The sequence below is a fragment of the Podarcis raffonei genome, chromosome 1 (assembly GCF_027172205.1).
Source record: "Podarcis raffonei isolate rPodRaf1 chromosome 1, rPodRaf1.pri, whole genome shotgun sequence".
NCBI classification, from domain to species: domain Eukaryota; kingdom Metazoa; phylum Chordata; class Lepidosauria; order Squamata; family Lacertidae; genus Podarcis; species Podarcis raffonei.
The window spans coordinates 103,390,873-103,406,313 of record NC_070602.1 but is presented as its reverse complement, the minus strand read 5'-3'; the positions used below and the strand labels follow the sequence as shown (position 1 = coordinate 103,406,313).

Here is a 15,441-nt window from a genome sequence, read left to right as displayed (position 1 = left end):
CCGGAGAGACACAATTACTTGACCTATAACTAGGCACACAGCTCTGTTCCTTTCTCTGGTGACTTAGAATCTCTACATTAGGCATTAGGCATGGGGCAGAGAGTGGGGGTAGAATTCAGAGGCCACGGTTGACTTGGGAAATCTTCTAATATGCTCCTAATGCAGTATTGTATAAACAGTGTAGCAGTAGCCAAGAAGAAAGCCACCGTTCCTGCACAATATATATATAGTATGTGTTTATTATGCCCTTTGATTTATTGTCCACAGGCCATAATTTTTCTTTTGGCTGCTGTTGAGTGTAGGTAGCCTGTAAAATAGTAGCAGTAATCTCTGGCATTTTTATAGGCATCTACATCTTCAAAGTGCTTTATGGACATTACTTAATCAGCTGTTATCTTTGGAACCCTTCGGTCCCTATATTCACAGTTCCAGAGCTCTGTTACGTATACATAAATGTCTATTCTGTATTTGGAAGCCTAATTATTTTACAGCATGATGCTTTTTTATTATTCTTACTTCTTCAGAGATTGAGTATGATATACTTAAGAGAGAGAGAGAGAGAGAGAAGGAATTGGCTTTTAAAAAACCATATGCTTATTTTGAGGGTATGCACAGTGACATCTTGTTCAATCAAACATTACCTTATGGCAACAAGCAGTGTACACTCGCTGGATGTGTATTGTGTTAGGTGCTCCTCCTGTGTCTGAGACCCAGTTCAAACCTTACAGCTCCACTTGCTGAAAGCTGCTTTGATGTGGCTACATTCCATAGGGGAACCACAAGGTTTGAAGATGGCTCACTATATGGATGGATGCTCCTCCAGACCATTGCGGGTGTACTCTGCAACAATCGGGCATTAGTGATGGATTTATTCTGCTGCAGTTTGTTCTGCGGTGCTTCCCCAAAGCTACCACATTATTGATGTCCAGATGGGCTATAGCGCAGCAAAAGTAGCACAAAAATAAACCAGAACATATGTAATGTAAAAAGTTACTGGATTTCATCAGGGTGTTAGAGGATATGCACTGATAGAAAGTGAAGCAGTGTAACCACCCTAAAACCTTTTACAGCACAAATAGCTTTCATAGTTGGGAGTACTTGTGAGCATGCCAATACGATCAAGATCACAAACCATCATGGATTTGCAATAATTTTTAAAAAGGGATGCCTGGATAGGCCCAAAGAGTATCCACACTAGCATTTGTGGCCATCGGTGCTGTTGTGAACATTGTCCATACAATCAGGGCTATTAAATTTGTGAGCCTTTTTCAAACATAATGGAGTGTTGAAGCATAAAGTTCCATGGTTATGATTGCGCTGTTAGTTCTCTTTAAAATACACGTGAATGCAACCTATTGCATGTGCAAAATAGGAGGTCTTTCGGCTTTTTGGGGGGTCGCAGGATCATTGCCCACAGACAGCGAGTTCCAGAGAAAAATAGGTGTAGGTATTTCCTTTTTTTTTTCCGTTCTATGGAGCGAGCTAACAATTCTGCAAATTTTCAGAGGGGTTGTCATGTTCATCTGTGACAGCAAAAATGATGAAGAGTCCTGTGACACTGTAAAGACTATCAAATTCATTGTGGCATAATCTTGCGTGGATTAGGGTCAGCTTCATCAAATGTATGAATTGTTATATGTGTAGATAGGTGTGAAACACACAAAGGAGTCTGTGTAAATTTCACTAAAACTTAAACGTATACAAAAAAAAAAAAGCCCCGTAGCCATTACAACAGCTGTAATTGAGGATAAAATAAGGACCCTATCACCGCTGAGTTAATTAATACCCATTGTAGGATATAGAAACTGCAATCCCATCTTATGTAAAGGTGACAGAACTAAATTTATTTTATGTGTGGTTTCATGATGGATTCTTTGAAGCTGTTTTGCCGTCCAACCAATGTTGATGTAACATCTTCTCTGATCTGAGTAATTATTTAAATCTGTTTGTGCTACAACCTCCTAATGTACCTTTTAAATCTGACTGATTCAAGAACTTGCATCATTTATTGTGAATGGCCCTGTGATCCTAGGATGAATGGCGGTATGGAAATTTAATAATATATATATATTTTTTAAAGGATCATTCTTAGCAGAGGACTTTCTGCAGCCCAGCAGTCCTGAGTCCATGGGACTGCATAAGGTACTGAACTCAGTGCCAGCTATTCCACACTCCCTCCCTGTTTTGCTTTGGAAACTGGCATTGACGTGTCCCATTCACAACAATAAGTTCAGTGTAACAAGGCAGTTAAGAAAAGATGAACTAAAATGTGGGGTGATGTAGTATTGGCCATGCCATACGCTGGAGTTGCCGCCATATGCCGTCCTGGCTGCCAGTGCAAGGGACAAGCAAATAAGAGTCCATGATTTCTGCATTCCTACTTAGAAGGGCCCATAAAGTTACTTGGAGGTTATTTTTACACCCCCTGCTTGAATGGGCTTCAAGGGGTGATTTGGCTGCGGGACGTTCTGTTTGCTGCTGCTGACTCATTTTTATTTTATTTTTTAAAAAATATTCTCCTTTTGCACAGCTTCAGGGATGCCAGTTAGTCAGCATCATGCTTTAAAAAAAGGATTTTGATTACTTCGCTGTGGAATAAACATATAACACTGCTTATCACAGCAGTGAGAAGAGTGGTTTTAAATGGACTTCTTTAAAATGAACTCTGTTGAGTCATTATCTTCTTTTTTTAGCATGTGTATTTTCCACTTCGTTCTTTTCTGTCATGTTCAATTTGAAATTTGCTGTAAAAATGCAATGCCTCTTTGGAATTGCCGGTTTCTGGGTAACAGGATTGTAACTCTTGATGTACAGCAGCACCAATAATAATAATAATAATAATAGGTAGGTAGAAATAATGCTACCATTCTGTATGTGTAAGGAATTTGCTGTATACATTGAAAGTAAAAGAACTAAGCAAGGTGAAAGGAACCTATTGTGACTATGGATCAAAATATTCTGAGTATTTATACCTCACCCTTCAAATACAATACAAATACAATAAATATTTTTTAAAAACTTGCAATAAAGCATTAACAACAATAAAAAAATAAGCTCGAGAAGCACCATATTTTAGGGCTTCAGCAGTTACATTTTAAAGAACTTATGGGAAGCAATATTGTGAGGATTCTAGTCATGCTATTTGCATCATACTTAAAATGGACTAATTCTGATAGATGGTTTTCAAGTGAACGCTTCCAAACTTCTTGTGGCTGTGCTAGAGGAGGAAGGAGGATCATGCAAGCTGAAGGTTTTGCCTAGGTTCTTTCCTGTTGGGGTAAACCATGGTTTAGTGTGACCTGCTGTTACAAATGCTGGAAGGTTTTTGTTGTTGTTTTTGGTTAGTGTGGGTTGTGAAATTGTTCGCAACTTGACTAAACTTTTTGGTGCCACAAGTGAAGAAAGGGAAATTTCTGCAGTGCTTAAACACATTTCACAGGATATAAGCCTCACCAAGCTAACATGCAGTGGATTACACTGCATGTAAAATTCAAATGTATAGTTAAAGCCATGGTTTTCCCGGTAGTGATGTATGGAAGTGAGAGCTGGACCATAAAGAAAGCTGATCGTCGAAGAATTGATGCTTTTGAATTATGGTGCTGGAGGAGACTCTTGAGAGTCCCGTGGACTGCAAGAAGATCAAACACATCCATTCTTAAGGAAATTAGCCCTGAGTGCTCACTGGAAGGAAAGATCGTGAAGCTGAGGCTCCAATACTTTGGCCACCTCATGAGAAGATAAGACTCCCTGGAAAAGACCCTGATGTTGGGAAAGATGGGGAGGGCACAAGGAGAAGGGGATGACAGAGGACGAGATGGTTGGACAGTGTTCTCGAAGCTACAAACATGAGTCTGACCAAACTGCGGGAGGCAGTGGAAGACAGGAGTGCCTGGCGTGCTCTGGTCCATGGGGTCACGAAGAGTCGGACACGACTAAACGACTAAACGACTAAACGACAACAAAAATTCAAATACACAAATAATACAATTTACTCAGAGAAGTGAATTTTATTGGTCCCTGCTATGCTCTGATTAAATTTGACACTACATTTTCAAGAGAAGGGTGATTTCCATTCTAAACTACCTAACAAGGTTTCACTCTTGTAATAAGTTGCTGTGATGTGTGCAGTGCTACCTGATTTATGATGCTTATATGAAAAATCACAAAAAAAAAAGATCCACCATTTCTTAAACATATATTTTCGGTGTTTGAATTTGTTGCCTGAAAAGAGAAAGAAAACAACAGTTTTTAAAAAGCCACTCTGTTGCAATAAAAATCTGCAAAGTTTTTTGGTTTTTTTTGTGTTGGTCAAAATAGTAAATAAAACATAAAGCTCAAATGTGTTTAAAAATAAATCTATGACCTTGGGTGATTCCCCCCCCCCTGCATATTTGGCATCTTTCGGAACTCCATCCATCATTTTTGTTAATAGCGTCCTTTTCTTTTTAGGGATCAGCAGATTCGTACACAAGCAGACCATCAGATTCTGATGTATCTCTCGAAGAGGACAGGGAAGCAATCCGTCAGGAAAGAGAACAGCAGGCGGCTATTCAGCTTGAAAGAGCAAAGGTGTTTCTCTTTCTTTCCTTAACTTCTTTTCCCCCTTTCCCAACCCCTCTCATAAAAAGGATATGCCAGCAGGTGCGGAGGAAGGGAGGTGCAGTGGGAGCAGGCTGCCCCGAGTGTCACCACTGGGGTGTGTGTGACAAAATGGCGGACGGCACTCACTGTGGGGTCTGCAGTGCACCTGAGCCATGCGTCTCTCCTGGGAGAGACGCAGTGGCTTGGGCGTGCACAGGCTCTGTGCTGCCCGCCGCCTCCCCCCCCAGCTGTAGGGTGGCTGAGTGGGAGGAGGCAGGCAGACTCCAGAGGCACTGCGGTGCACCCCGCCCCTAAGGGCTGCTCGCCCTGCCCTCACCCTGCCCCCATGGGCAGCTCACCCCACCCCTATGGACAGTTCGCCCTGCCCCTGGGTGCGTCATCCCAGGCGCCTGATCAGCTTCCTCCTCTGCTGGACGCCCGCTGGGTGGGGGAGCCAACGGCAGGGTGAACACATAATGCTAATTGTTTAATGTTACAAGGGCAAGCTGCAGTGAGCCTCTGACTCATTTTCTCCTTCACCCCTTATTTGGCACAACTGTGACGAGATCAGAAATTCCCATGTCCGTTTTAGATTGACCCTAGTTTAGCATTGCATCCCAGTCCTAAACTATAGTTGATCTTAACTATGATTCAACAAACCAGAGTTAAAACTAATTGCAGTTGGTCCTGGTTTGTGCAGTTAAAGGGGATTAAAGGACTCTTTCTCCATAGCACAACAAATTCGCTTAGAAGAAGAAGCTGGGGCGGGGGGGAATGCAGTGAAAAGTGTGGGGTGAATGAATGACTTAATGGAAAGACGAATAAACACCCCTGCAAGCAAATCAGGGTGAATGCAGGTAGAATGTTTATTGTAGTATAACCTTGCTGCAACCAAATTAAGACGAATGCTGAATAAAGACAGGATATAATTTAACTTCCACTTCAGCTTTGTGCATGCAGATCAGGATGAATGCTCAATTAGCAGGTCTTCTGGGGGAGGCTCTAAAGCAGCCATGGAAGATTCCAAACTTCTCTTCACAGTCACGCAGGGTGGGAAATGCTATTTTTGCACCAGCCCACTGTGAACATGTAACTGGTAATAGCCCCCTATTCCTGGTATTTACCCCCTTTGGAAATATAGGGGGAACTACATTAATGTGCAAATTACTCAAATATATTTTTGCAGTTTTCTTGCAGTTTTGCAGCTATAGGGTCTATTTTAAATTAACTGCAACCAGACGGAGGGCTACACCGCATAGCATAAAAATGAAGAATAGGCGAGGAGGCAAGAAGAGCTTTTTGTTTTTGACAAGCTGTTTTTCTAATTCAAATTTCAAACATCTGTGCTCTTCCCCTGAGGAGGATCGCAGATGCCAAAATATGTTAAGGCATGTGAAAACCAGTTTGTCAAAAGATACTTCTTGCACCTATAGGCTTTGCCTCCCCCCACTTTATGTATTTGAAATTAAACTAAAAAAAGAGCATCATCCTGATCCAGTATGCTGTTGCCTTGGCAGCCCTAGAGCCGGAAAACTTAATTTCTGAGTGATTTAATATCTAGTTAAAAGCTAGTTTGTTTAGGGATGAAAGCAAATACAGCAAACCTAGGGGGGGAATCACCAGATTCTAAAATAGTTTCAGTTTATATGGGGGCAAATTAACTCATTGTACATTCCAGACAGTTTCCTGTTCCTTAGTCCGTTAGGCTGGGATGCCATGCAATTAAAGCAACTGAATTCTGGACCAAGAAAAATATATGGCCATTCGGGTGCCAGATATTATTGGATTACCTAGAAGAAGAGTTGAAAGTAGGGAAGGAGCAGGAACCTTCAAAACTATCTAATAGCTACTAAACTAGCCATGTGCTAGCTTGCCAGTTTCTTGTTGAAGTGCAAGTAATCTTGTGCAACAGAAAGCAAGCTCAGTTTTTCGTTGTTTGGGTAAAACATGGTCTCATACGGTACAACACTCACACTACAAATTCAGCCTCAGTGTGAGGATTTTTGGCTGTCTGTGTATGTCTCAAACCAGCATTGGTTGGAGAACACTTTGGAACTTTGTTATCTGAGCTTTTGCCTCTGCTTTACAGAACATGAGTCTCCTGGTACTCAGGGGTCCCCTTTCCCTTGTTCCATCGGCTTTGCATGACTGGTCACTTTCTCATTCCTGCCCCTGTTTTACAGAACTGTGTTTCTCTTCCTAGTCAAAGCCTGTAGCATTTGCCGTTAAGACTAATGTGAGCTACTGTGGAGCACTGGATGAAGATGTTCCTGTACCAAGCACTGCCATCTCTTTTGATGCTAAGGATTTTCTACACATTAAAGAGGTAACTACACAGTGTAATTACTCTTCTTATCTGCCAATAGCTTGAGCCTGAACAGTTAGCTTTGAGCCATGCAAGATACAAAACTGATGCTGAAAAGCAGCCAGCATCGCACGGAGCATATAGTTGATTAGAGAGTGTGACACCCAGGATAATTCACCCTGATCAAAATTTTAAACAGCACCAAGGGTGCCTGTTGGGACAACTTGAATTCTAGACCAGTGAACCAACACTGAGACCCAGGGAGGCTTATGTTAATTCATGCTTGTTTAGCAAACCTTAAATAGGAGTTAAAGGAATATACTGTGGGACTTTTTCACTTTTTGGCAGCTATCGGGCCACAAAGGTTAATGAATGAATTGGGCTTTGGTGTCCTTCTGGGTGTCTAAGCGATACCAGACAATTTCCTTCTGAGGTGGTGGGTTGTCTGCTTCTTGCGATCTGCATGCTAGTGAGTTACCAAACTGCAAGCTGAATCTCAGCTGAGCTATGCCCCATACACAATACTGCTCAGCCAATGTATTTCACGAACACACAAACATACACCCAGACACACGCATATATATATGCTTCCATTTTAATTATCACTCATACAGTGTAGCATTTGCTATAACAGTGCTAGAATATTTGTGTTATAGAAGACCCATCTCTCCTGCTACTGGGGGACAGCCCAAGACTTTCTTTAATAGGAATTCTGACTCCATCTCTTCCTACAGCTTCCCAGCGATTTCCCAATCTTTATATATACTTGTATTCCAAGGTACAAATTTATATCACTTATATCTGGGGCAGGGAACCTGTGCCCCTCCAGTTGTTTGACACCAACAACTTCCATCAGCCTCAGCCAACATCAGCAGTGGGAAGAGAGGATGAGAGTTGTAGTCCAACAATGTATGGAGGGACATAAGTTCCCCATTCCTAGACTTAAAGCATGATCCTATGTGTGTTATGTGGAATTTCCTACAGCAAATCTCTGCCTTAACTACCTATTTTCAACTCCCCACTCCTGGAATGAAGGAGGTCATGTGCAATGCATGCATCATCCAATGAAGGCACAAGAGGGGGCGAAATACTTGGTGGGAGCATAGAGATGGTAAAGTCTACTTTGGCAGGGGGACAAACTTGTTCCACAAGTTAGGTTTCTGAAAGACAGATATTGGTATGTTTCACATCAACATACCCATCTTATGTCCTCTTTGAAATGTGTCTTGTTTTGATGGAGTTAACTTTCACGTTAGCATGCTTAGTGTTATTTATGCATGATAAGGCTTATCAGTGGCTAGTAGTTGTGATGGTTGTGTCCAATTCTCCCTATAAAATGTGGTATGCTTCTGAATATCACTTGCTGAAGGACATAAGTAGGGAGAGTGCCATTGTGCTCCCATCGTTCTTGTGGGCTTCCAGTGGGCATATGCTGGTCCCTGTGAGACTCAAAGACGGGATTAGATAGGCTTTTGGTCTGATCCAGCAATGCTCTTCTTATCTTAGGATTTCAACCTTGTGTGAATTTTCAGTTTACGAGTCCGCTATAATTATATGGGGAAAGTGCCTTTTCTTATTGGGAATGGGGTGTGAGTAGGGGAGAAGTTACTGCACAATTATGCACCCATCGCCATGCTGCCTATGACACCATTAAGGACAGCTGTAACTCTTCATTAAATGACTAGTCTCATCTTAAAGGTGTTCAGCTCAGTGCTCTACAGTAGAGACTTTATCTGCATGATTGTTTTTAATAGGATATAAGTTCTGTTAGAGCTGGACATGACATTGAGCTGGAAATTATTTTATGCATTCGAGCAATATTCACCCATATATCTCTCTCAAGGTGGAAAAGAAACCAGCGACAGAATTGGGGAGATGGAAAAATGGTTGAGTGAACAACCCCTTCCCACCTTTTCCATTGATTAAACTCACAGCTACTCCTGGGTTTTTGTTTTTTTGTTTTTAAAAAAGAAAGTCTTAGGGGAAAATACGCACTCAACTGTGTTTCATGTCTAGCTTCGGCCTCTGGGAAGGTCACTTTGGCAACAAGCTTGAAATGTCAGCAAGAATGGATGGCTCTCTGTATTCAGAAAGTCTCATCTGTCACCCGTTGGACCATACATTATGCACTTTCAAAACAGATTAAGTGACAACAATTATTGGCAATGCATAAACATTCCAGGCTCAGCAACCAACAGGAGGGAAATGTACTTCTTACCCCTACGCTGAAGATTCAGATATGCCTTGAAGAACATATGGAAGGTGCTTCGTAATGGGAGTAACCTTGCTAAGCACGAAGCATCTTTGTAGCTCAACTTTGGGCACAAGATAAGCATTTTTACAGGCTTACCAATAATCTAGTAGCCCACTTCCCAGATGTCATGAAACACCCTCATAAACACCCACCCTATCAACTGGTGAATGTGTGTACTGTATTGTACTGCTAACTGCATCTCCGATCCAATCCCAGGACTTGCCTATGTACTGAGCCTCGCAAATGTCTCATAGGTCGCTGCTCTTCCTCCTTGCTGACATTTCCTTTCACCCTTCCTTTGTTACTTCTTTAATTTGCACGGTCTTTCCCAATATCCCCCCAAACAAACACTTTTGTTATGTGAGTATAAGTAGCAAGCGAAATATGCTTTCCAAACCTGTCCCACTGCAGTTTTATTATTTGCATTCTGCATTGCTCATCGTGAATTCATTTTTTCCCCTGTTGCAAGAAAGTGGGGGGAAAGAGAGGATAATAGTGTCAGGTGGACACGTGGGCAGGTTGCAGGGGTGGAGGTGGCTAGGCCTGGACTAGGAATCAAAATGCTAGGGCAGACACATAATTTGATCCCTCTTGGGTTTATAAGCTTACGTATTTTGAGCATGCACATTGTGGGCCCTTGAAACATAGCTCAGATGCATATCTTGACATCTGTATGCAGCACAGTTAAAAGGATGAATGTGGAGGCAAAGTGTCTGGGCCAATCCTACCATTAGGCAGAGTGAGGCAGCCTCCTCAGGTGGCCGGTGCTGAGGGGTGGAGAGTAGCAGGGAAGGGTTGGCAGACGGAGCTGTATGTGCCATGCAGCTTGCCCTAAGGCAGCTTCCTGCCCTGAGGTGTAACAGAGGCTGCTTATACTAACATTCAGCTTCCAGTCCGGTTGGCTTTTGCACATGGATCGGGAAGAGGTGCCATTTTGCGCTTTGACTTGGACAGCAAACTGGAAGTTATGCATGGAAAATGGGTAACAAAGAAAAGCAGTTGTATGCTTATGCTTCGTACAGGAGTTCCTTCACACAGCAAGTGATACCCCCACCCCCCATGGCAGGATGAGCTCTGCTCTTCTGTCCCCGCCCCAAAAACACACACACACACCTGGATCCAGGAGTCTCCCCATTAATGCTTCAGGTGAGCTGCCCACTTTGGTTTTCAAGGAGTTTGTGCATTTGTTCAAATGCCTGTTGGGTGCTATTTACTGTACTGTTCTTAAAAAGCAGGTAGCTTTATTATTTATACAAGGGTGAGGTTTAATTTCTTGTGAAAATCAGAAGGTTTCACCTAAGTTTAATCTTGGGGGAAAGATGATCCACGTACCATAATGCTGTGAGTTTGATTCCACAACAGATTCACTGCTAAAATTAACAGATATGTGTACACTTCCTTATTTGCACTTGGTCAACCTGCATTAAAATTCATGGAGGGTAAGACTATCAGTGTTGGCTATGATGGCTATGTTCTGCCTCCACTGTCAGAGGCAGTATGTTTCTGAGTACCAGGTGCTGGGAAGTACAAGTGGGGCACTCAGGTCTCCCTTGTCTGTGGTTGGCCATTGTGAGACCAGGATACTTGTCCAGCATCTTACGTTCTTAAGAGTTTATTCAATGGATCAGGAGTGAATAGTACCATCCTGATGGAGTTACTGTCATAATAGGATGGTACCTCCTCCAGATGGATGTGAATAATTTCTGTCTGTCTGTCTTCCTCGTGTCAAAATCTCACTGCATAGGGAAAGCTAATGAGTCCGTGAAACTTTGGATTAGGGTTGTAGGTTGCAGGGAAGAAGAGAAAAAACAGAGGCACCATGTCACATTTCAAGCAGTTCTCCCTATCTGTCGTTTTAGAAAAGTGCCCACATTTTGCTACCTGTTCTCTTCTTAATACGTATCATGCTTGTTGGGTAGTCCATTTAGAACGGAGACAGGGAATCTGTGGCCTCCATATGTTATTGGACTCTACCTCTCATCAGTCCCAGTCTGCATGGGCAGAGGTCAGCAGGGATGGTGGGGCATCTGGACGGCCACAGATTCCCCATTCCTGACTATAGTAGCTCCTGTAAGGAGTACACAAGGTGCTTTTGCGGAATGGTGAGTGGATGCTGGTAGTGGAAGAAGCTCGCAAAATAAGCTGTGTTCACAATTAAATGGGAAGATTCAAATCAAGTGCTCGTTTGTTACAGAAATATAACAACGACTGGTGGATAGGAAGATTAGTTAAAGAAGGCTGCGAGATTGGCTTCATTCCAAGCCCACTTAGGCTGGAAAACATCAGGATCCAGCAGGAGCAGAAGAGAGGGCGTTTTCATGGAGGGTAAGATAAAAGCACTTCTTTTACTCATAGACAAATCTGAGTGCAGCCTTTGTGTTATTAGCTGGTTTCGCCTTTTCAGTAACTTACTCAGGGTGGCCTTTGTTTACTCAAGGTGAGGAATGGACATTTTGCGGTTTGGAAAGTGGCAGGAAAATTCACTGGAAATGTGGGGGTGAACGAGAGTTTAAATGCCAGGCAAGACACCGTTCAAGCAAATCATCACGAGGGCTTATCATGAGGGAGCCAGCATGGTATAGTGGTTAAGAGTGGTAGTCTCGTAATCTGGTGAACTGGGTTCGCATCTCTGCTCCTCCACATGCAGCTGCTGGGTGAGCTTGGGCCAGTCACACTTCTCTGAAGTCTTTCAGCCTCACTCACCTCACAGAGTGTTTGTTGTGGGGGAAGAAGAGAAAGGAGAAGGTTAGCTGCTTTGAGACTCCTTAGGGTAGTGATAAAGCGGGATATCAAATCCAAACTCTTTTTCTCTTCTTATTATCATATAATCACCCCGCAAACAAATCAGAAGGAATGCTCATGAAAGACCTGATGTAGCCTAACCTCTGCATAACCTTTATGTAGGCAAACCATGACGAATTCATAAAGAGATTTTCAGAGCAGTGAGGGAAATTCTCAAAGTCAGTGCAATTCTTTTGCCACACAATTGGGGCCTAAGAAAATTGGCTGATTTGGTTGTCTTTGTAGAGAATTGTTTGTGACTGAATAATTAGAAGAATATCGAAAGATGATCTGTCCACAAATGTAACTTACTGACCAGAGAGTATGGAAACGATGAGATTAAAGGGGGCATAATTGCATTTCTCTGCCTTGTAGTTATTTTATTATAGTTTGTATGTGGAATCTTCCTTTTATCAACTTCTTCTTCACTTATCCTTATGCGTATTTATTCAGTGTCTCTTTTTCCCTTATGGGAGAAAGAATGGACAGATAAGTCTGTGTGTTCTTTAATAAAATCGAAACCCTGTTGAGTATCATCCTCTGATTGCTCAACATATTAAATGGAGATTCTTCACAATGTAGGAAATCAAGTGGGAATTCTTCTTCAAGCCTTGGAGAAATGGTGTCTGGTACTTTTCGAGCTACACCCACTTCTACTGGTGAGTGTTAATATTTGTTAAAATGAAGTCACTTAAATTTTAAAGGTAGCTTTGATTGTGGAGGCAGGACACCATCTATTGTGCAATCAAACCTGCATTCATGCTAATAGGGTCACTGTGGGTGATGGAAGAAAGCAGCTGCATATATTGAATTACCGTACTTTTCTCTCTATAACACACAGATTTCCCCCCCTAAAAAGTAAGGGGAAATGTCTGTGCGTGTTATTGAGCGAATGTGTGGTCCCTGGAGCCGACTGGCCTGAGTGCAGGGGCAAAAATCAGGCAAAAATCCGATCGTGCGAGAGAGGAAGCTGTTGCTTTCCTGCATTCTGCCTCAGGGTCTTACTGCCCACCCTCTTCTGTTTCGGTTGCTGTTTGCTCAAATGGAACATAGAGCAGGGAAATCCCCGCCCCTCCAGGCAAGCAGAGGGGAAAGGAAAGGATCGCGTCCTTCCTTCTAATTCCACTCCGTGCTCCGGTGCTGCTGCGTCCAGGGAAGCATTTTAGGGACTCGCAGGCAGCCGGAAAACATGCAGGTGGGAGAGAGAGAGAGGGAGGGCTGGCTTGGGTGGCTGGGTGGGGGAAACTTTTGCCTTCCTTTCCTCCCTCCCGTTAAATCCCTCTCCTGCATTCTTAGCCAGCTGCTTCTCTGCACACCCCTCTCGTGCTCCTTGTCCCTTCTGTGCTTTTCCTTCCCTCCCCACTTAAAACATGGTTACAAAGCACGGATCCACATGGATCCTCAGGATCTTTGCATTGGGTCACCCCAAATTCACCATCAGATCACATTACATGTCCATGGCTACAGCCTGCACCAAAAAAATCACGCATCCACTGTTGCCTGGGGCTGCAATGGTGCAAAAACGTGGTTACAAAGCATGGATCCACATGGATCCTCAGGATCTTTGCATTGGGTCACCCCAAATTCACCATCAGATCACATGTCTGTGGCCACAGCATGAGGCACAAAAATGATACATTCACTGTTTCATTCAGAATTCCCCCCCCCCCCCGTTTTCCTCCTCTAAAAACGATGTGCGTGTTATGATCAGGTGCGTGTTATAGAGCGAAAAATACGGCAATTGCAGCTTTGAAGGATTTTTGAGCCAAACTTACAGTTTATAAGGAGTAAATATAATAAAGTTTAACTTGAGAAATAGGTATATCAAAATGGATATGTAAAGAAAAAACCCCAGTTACTGCAGCTGTTTTGCTTTCTGCATAGGATACATCTTATAGCTGTTTTTGATCTGTTGCTGCTTTTGAATAATGCCTGTGAAAATAAACGGTTGTAAAAATGCTCCTTGTTGGTTTGTGACCAATGAAAATGTTTTTACTGACTTCTAAGCAGGCCCTAGAGAAGTAGGCTTGCAGCTGAATTTTGCTTTATACTATATGGAATGTGCTGGTGCCCTTGAGACCTCCCAGCAGCAATGTGGGGGCTGCTTGTATCTGAGTAGATCGTCACCTGGCTGTGGGCTGCATCTAAATGCCTCTGCTTTGTGGGTTCAGCCAACTGCATGAGTCTTTGCTACTGACATGCTGTTGGGGGTGGGGGAGAGACCCATGTGATTGCGTGTGTGTGCGCACACACACACACACCACAGCCCAGGCTTGGGTCATTTAGATGCTCGCCTCACTGGAAGTCACTGCATGTGACTAAGAGGAGATTTGAAGAGTACTACTACCTAAGGCGAAGGAAACCCTTTGGTTCTAGATGAATTGTGGTAGAGGGTGGGATCCTGAACTGAGGATACTGGGGTGAACATGAATGGAACGAGCAACTGAAATGCACTCATCAAAGTAAACAATACTGCTTCTTCAGAAGGAAGTTGAGAGATGTGCAAATTCATTACTGTTAGCTTTTCTAATTGTTTCGGCTACTATCAGATGGAATTGCTGTGCAACGCATAGTTTGCATGCTGCGTGACTTTTTATATGGTTAAGTGAAGTAATATTTATTTATTTATTGATCTTTCAGCAAAACAGAAACAGAAAGTGGTAAGTATACAAACTCCCACCTTGTGCCCTGTAGAAATAGCGTACAATATCCATTCAAGACAATACATTTATTGGACATGCCATTCTTGTTTTAGACGGAACACATCCCACCGTACGATGTAGTACCATCCATGAGGCCTGTTGTGCTAGTTGGCCCCTCGCTAAAAGGCTATGAGGTAAACATTCTCGTTAGTTACTATTAAACTCTTTGCTTGGTCTGCCCTTCACAACCCTCTTTGCTGCTCCCCCCCCCCAAACCTTTTGAATGAGAATCAGGCTCAGTTCCCTATAAGCAATTAACCACCTGCACATGGTTAATAACCCAAAACACACTGCTCCGGCCTATGGATTTCCATCTACATTCCTGGTAGGACCATGGATCTATAAAAACTAAAGTGGGGCGACTGCTCACATCTGGATTGCCAGAAGTGGACCACCAGTTCCCACAGCTTTATTCCCTGATCTGATCACTCTGCCTGCTCTTTTGGGGAGAAATGCCGCCTTTTACTTTGGACAGAATAATATATGCAAAGTGAAACACTTGCTTTAAGCTGCTGAGTAATACAACTTAGAGAACATGGTTTTTAAAAATTAAAATAATAAAACTAATGTTCTTATCTTGATCTCCCTCCCAGGGCAGTTAAAAACCTGTTCAGATTGTATCTTGCACTGTGGGGTTAAAGGGTAGAAACCCTCTCATTTCTGCATACTGCCAACATAGTTTGGGGAGTGTTGTGAATATCCTTTTTATTTATGAGGGAAGCAGAGCTCTCACTTTGGGGTATCTCATTTGCAAATGTTGGGAAGAGTCAATGTATTTAGTTCCTTCTGTATAGTTAGAAAGTGGATTTGTCAGTCGA

General features: G+C 42.8%; 1 protein-coding gene across 3 annotated transcripts in view; it reads left to right on the top strand.

The window, feature by feature from the left end:
- Positions 1-15,441, top strand: part of CACNB4 (calcium voltage-gated channel auxiliary subunit beta 4) — a 129,060-nt gene that overhangs the window by 94,658 nt on the left and 18,961 nt on the right. For all 3 annotated transcript variants that reach the window (XR_008332567.1, XM_053406994.1, XM_053407003.1), the window contains 6 exons: positions 4,450-4,569; positions 6,785-6,907; positions 11,335-11,465; positions 12,504-12,580; positions 14,562-14,581; positions 14,677-14,757. Coding sequence is in view for 2 of the 3 variants with exons in the window: in XM_053406994.1 (XP_053262969.1) it covers positions 4,450-4,569; positions 6,785-6,907; positions 11,335-11,465; positions 12,504-12,580; positions 14,562-14,581; positions 14,677-14,757 (552 nt within the window). In the remaining variant the exon portion in view is untranslated. The remainder of the gene's footprint in view (positions 1-4,449; positions 4,570-6,784; positions 6,908-11,334; positions 11,466-12,503; positions 12,581-14,561; positions 14,582-14,676; positions 14,758-15,441) is intronic.